Source organism: Limulus polyphemus, unplaced genomic scaffold, assembly GCF_000517525.1.
Source record: "Limulus polyphemus unplaced genomic scaffold, Limulus_polyphemus-2.1.2 Scaffold1527, whole genome shotgun sequence".
NCBI classification, from domain to species: domain Eukaryota; kingdom Metazoa; phylum Arthropoda; class Merostomata; order Xiphosura; family Limulidae; genus Limulus; species Limulus polyphemus.
This window is the reverse complement of record NW_013667137.1, coordinates 30,541-35,878: the sequence shown is the minus strand read 5'-3', so window position 1 is coordinate 35,878 and position 5,338 is coordinate 30,541. Positions and strand designations below refer to the sequence as shown.

General features: G+C 29.7%; 1 protein-coding gene across 1 annotated transcript; it reads right to left on the bottom strand.

Moving 5' to 3' along the window:
* Nucleotides 1-271: 271 nt before the first annotated feature.
* Nucleotides 272-4,700, bottom strand: LOC106463949 (long chain acyl-CoA synthetase 8-like). Its single transcript, XM_013924038.2, has 5 exons — nucleotides 4,513-4,700; nucleotides 3,547-3,719; nucleotides 3,071-3,145; nucleotides 1,891-2,079; nucleotides 272-576 (listed from the first exon to the last, which is right to left on the bottom strand). The coding sequence occupies exons 1-5, from the start codon at nucleotides 4,683-4,685 to the stop codon at nucleotides 272-274; spliced, it is 915 nt and encodes a 304-aa protein (XP_013779492.1). The 5' UTR covers nucleotides 4,686-4,700.
* Between the last annotated feature and the right edge of the window lie 638 nt (nucleotides 4,701-5,338).

Genomic DNA, 5,338 nt, shown 5'->3' with positions numbered 1-5,338 from the left:
TAAAGTTTAACTTAGCTATTTCATTTTGAACAAGTGTTATATCGGTTCTTTTGTGGATAAACCTTTTCTGGTTTTCAAGACCCACATTTTATCCAATATTTTTTTTTCACATTTCTTTTAACAGTAAATTTAAGTATTGACATTCTCGTAGCCATTTGCTTTCAATTAATACTTCTTTATATTCAAAGTGAAATCAGAAATTTAGCAAAATTATGTTGTTGTTTTTTCTTATTTTACTTAAAAAAAAAAAAAGCTGAAATGTGTACAAAATTTATCCTATTTGCCTTAACCTGAGTTTACCTTTCTTTCCATGGTCTACTAAAGCTTTCTGGACAGCAGCAACAACATCACTATCTTGACACATGTCTGAAAAGTCCAGATGGTCTTTATGTAATGTCTTGGCTAGTTGTTGAAGTTGATTTCTATTAGGTACCACCAAAGCCACTAGGTAAGTCTCAAAACTATCTCCATAGACACAGAGATTATCAAGGAGTGTACAAGTTTTCAATTCTGTCTCCACTTGCCCCAATGATATGTATTCACCAAACTGAAGCTTTACCAAATCCTTTTTCCTGTCTGTAAAAATAATGGATAGAATTTATTAAAAAATGTTTTAGACTAAATGAAAGTACTATATTCCATCAGGTTTATGAAACCTTATATAAAGATATCTAAAGAAAAAAACAAAAAAGCAATTTAAAAAGTCATTAAGAAAAAAAATCAAATCCACTGCTTCAAATAAGATTTGAACTATGTTTTTATCTAATTCAGGAATATCAGTGAGGTGTGAATTATCTGAAACTTAAAGTTAAGAAAGCCTCAGCAACACAAACCTAACTTTTTAAATTATTTAAAAGGTTATCTAAGTGTGGTTTTTCTAACTTTTTAAAAATATTATGTTTCTTTTTACAACTATATAAACATTATTTATAGGTTTAACTAAAATGCAAGAAAAGATAAATATGTGTATAACACATAAGTTGGGTCTACTTCTTATCTGACTTTAAATAAACAGTTCACATGAGAAATGTAATAGGAACATTAAGAAATTTAACTTAATATTTTCAAGAACTCCTTGCAACAAAGTTAACTTTATATTCCATATTAATTCCAGTAATTAATCCATGGACCATAGCAAATCCCTTTCAAGCTGCACATAAAAGTGCAAAATATAAAAAAATTAATGAATTTTGGCTACATGTAAGTTTCCAACAGTGGAATCCTAACAGGTATACAAGATGCATAGCAATTACACTGCTGTCACAAGTCATATAGGTAAAGCTTTTGCTACTTCTAATGATATATGTCCTTGACATAAAATTCTCTACTTTTACTGATCTTTTTGTTTTTTGAAGTTGAGCTTAGTTCAGGAGGAAATCAGCTAGTTAACACTACTGACTCTTGGGCTTTACCAAAAAACAACAGTGGGATTGACCGTCACAAAATGATACATCCACAGCTGTAAGAGTTAAGCATGTTCAGTGATGGGTTTTGATCCTGCTACCCATAGAGTGCAAGTCAAAAGCCACTAGGCCCACCAATGATGTAAACCTGTACAAAATGGTTTATTAAATTTTTAATGTAGAGATACTGCACTGCATAGGGAACACCATTCTAGTTCTAAAAAATTAAAGCCATTCAAGCAAAATGTATATGAAACACCTAGCTAGTGGTAACATATCATATACTTAATTCAAAGACAAAGGAAATGTAGGAAAAAAAACTTTCTTCTAATGATATGAATCATGTGCATAAATATAACAAACAATCTTGCTACTTCTAGTAACTCAGTACTTTTAATGATGCAATTTGAAAAAATATACAAGTACACTAAATTCTTGTCATTTTCTCCGATTAAGTTTAGGCATGTATTAATAAAACTCTACTCACCAATAATTTTTATGGTTCCATCTGGATATATTTCCCCGATGTCTCCCGTGAAGAACCACCTTATTCCTTTTTCTTCTCGATAGCATTCTTTCGTTAAAGGTTCGTTCTTGTAATACCCCTTAGTAACTGTATCTCCTCCCACTATAATTTCTCCCCGAGGATTAGGATAATCTGTTTTATGGTAGCCTCCTGAGTAGTAATAATATACAATAAAGCTTGTTCAACATGAAATTGTTTTTAACCCTTTCACTGCACAATTAATTTTCAGACTGATTCCCAAAAAGTGTCAACTGTCCACCAAAAAATAAAAGTATGAATTTGACACTTTGTATTACTTTTTCAATATTTAAAAAAAAAAACTGTATATATATCTGACAGTAATATTCCTTGAAAACCATACTGGATAGTGAAAAATAATGATTTTAAACAAAAAATTAGAAGAAAAAGTGTTCTCCAGTAAATGGCATAAATATAGGAAAAACTAAGTCAATGAGAGGCCAAAATCATTACAAAATATAAAACAAATTATGTAGATAACAATATTGCGATTTATATTAGAGTTGTATAATGCACACCAAAGAGTTGAAAACGTTGAAGAAATAAAGTATATATTTCCACAAAAACTTTATTATTTTCTTAATTGTTTTTTTTTTTATCAACTTCATTAAAATTTTATTTCCACACTGTCACTACTACTTTTATGTCATGAATATTTTATTTTCGTTACATATACTACATTCTTTTGTTCCAAATCTAATAGTCAGTTATTTTATTGTACTACAGTCGTAAAACTGCAGAGTGTGAAACTGAAAATGTATTTGTCACAAACAGGAAACTTATAGCTAGCTAAACAGAAGAAGCAGATTTAAAACAAATAGTAATAATTTTAAGAATTGTCAAGCGAATCATTTGATTATTGTAAGCTGTATAAAGAAAGCAGATATCAAAAAATTTGTAAAACGTTTATATAACACTCCTGTAAAATTCTGTACCAACAATTTTCTTCTACTTCCCTACGAGCAGATGTATGTGTGAAATCAAACAGGAAATTATATTTCCAAGATTTTTTAAATGTAAATAAATGTCTTCAGTACATTATTACTGCAAAATAGTACAATGACTTATCTCCTATGCAAACAATTATTTCATGCAACACATTTTGAAAAGTTAAGCCACATACCTTCTTCCCAATCTTCTAGACGTATGTAACATCCCATTAATGGAGTTCCAACACGACCAGTGCTCAAATCATCCACTAAAGAAATAACCAACTTTTAGTACATAAAACCATTGCAATATATGTTAAATTATGTAATACATTTATAAAAAACATTTTGTCTTTTTTAAATACATTTGCAGCAATAACAACAACATACTAAGATCTGGTTTTAGAATTTACTAACTAATTTAATTCCATTAGCAAATAGAAAATAAATTTGACCAAATTGGGACAGAAAACATAACTATAAAAGAAAGTAATCAATATTAAATTAATGCTTTAAAATAATCTTACATTCAACAGCTGCTACTTGTGAAGGCTTTTCCAATGCATGAAAACCAACAAATTAACTGAAAATAACAAGAGTATGAACTAAACCAGTTTCTCGACTCTACGTTATTTAATAAAACAAGAAAGAAACGTTAAAAAACACTTACAAGCCATAGAAGTTGCTCCTGCTGCAGTCTCTGTTAGACCATAGCCCTGGATAGTAGTTTTGGACAGAGCTGCTCGGATAAAGTTGTGAGTGTCAGGAGATAGTGGGGCTCCACCACTTGCCACAAACTTTACTCTTCCTCCTATCAGTTCTCTGACTTTCTTGAAAACAATTCTGAAACAAAAATAACTGTTTTATGAACATACTGTTCAAAATCAAGGAGTTACTGTATTTTACAAATACAAAATAAAGTGAAAAAGGCACTGGCCCTGCATGCATATACCCAGTTAAAATCCTTGTCTTAGAGAGATGTACTTTCACTGTGTCTAACTTTTGTATAGTTTAATAAAAATCCTCTGTAAATTGTAGGGTATCAGGTTGATTACACTTTATGAATAGATGCTCATTAAAATATTAGGATATTTGTGTATAACAGTAAAATATGAAACAAAAGAGTGTACAGCTGTTGACTAGAAAACTTATGTAACTATATAACTTGAAACAAATAATAAATAAAACTAGAGAGAAAAGTAATGATAATGCATAGAAACAAGTGAAAAATTGTTCACTGGCTGGAAAAAGCAATATTAGTTTTTAAGGTGTAAAATCCTATACACTACAATGTAGACAGCATTCATTACATTTCAAACATCAGATCACCATTATCTATTTAACTTACTTGAAACTAACATTACTATTTTTATCATTCTATTATAAAAGTACCATGGGTTAATGTGAAAAAATGGCAAGAATGGTTTCTACATTGCCATGGAGTCTGCTAAGTGAGTATGGTGTACATATGTTGATAGAATTTTATAAATTTTCCCATTTATGAAATAAAGCAATTGGTTGTACAAGATGTTTTGCAGGTTCTAAATATATTTTCTAGCTTTGAACTAACTGAAGGGTGATTATATATTGAAAGTTCGACAAACATGGCAAAATGTCCGATAGAGACAAAACTTACACATTCAATAAAGGTGTGTCAAATCCCCTGGTCATCCACCACACTTTGTATTTTATGGCAAACCTGAAAAAGGCTTTAGAAAAGTCACCTTTTCCTTCAGCTACTTCTGTTACACTTTTGCGAATTCTGTCTAGAATAAGCTGAAACACAATAACAAGTAAAAAAGTGTGCATGCATGTGTGTATACAAATACATACACAAATATACTGTTTCAAGAGTAAATTCAATAAATTCTTGCAAGCAAGAACAAAAACTATGAATAACCTTGTTTGTAACATACTTTATTGAACAAATCACACAGTTTAACAAACTCTACAAAACCAAATATACTACTGTGAAATATTCACATATATTCTACAAGCTGAAACACCCGTCAACTGATGGGGAATGTTTAAACTTAATTAAAACAATACAAGTTTAACAGCAATCATATGTAACTTGAACATAAACTTTATTTCAAAATTATAACAAAGTTTCTTCATAAACAACATTTGCAGTTTACTTTCCATCATAGAATAAAATTTAAAATCCCTCCTAACTGTTCTTTCTTTTTCTTGTATTTTAGTACATTTAAACCAAATTATTATAAATTATAACTGTTTAATTTCTGAATCTAATTTCACTCTAAAAAGAAAAGCTATATGTAGCACTGGCCAGCCACACAAGTAAAAGAATAAGACCACATTGGGAGTAATTAAATATTTGAAGGTACAAAAAATCAGAGAGCTGCCACATGTTTATTCACAAAAGTAAATTATTCAAAACTAGTAAATTATCCATTTAAATTCATGGGAAACAACAAATGTACAATAAAAATACTAGGCTT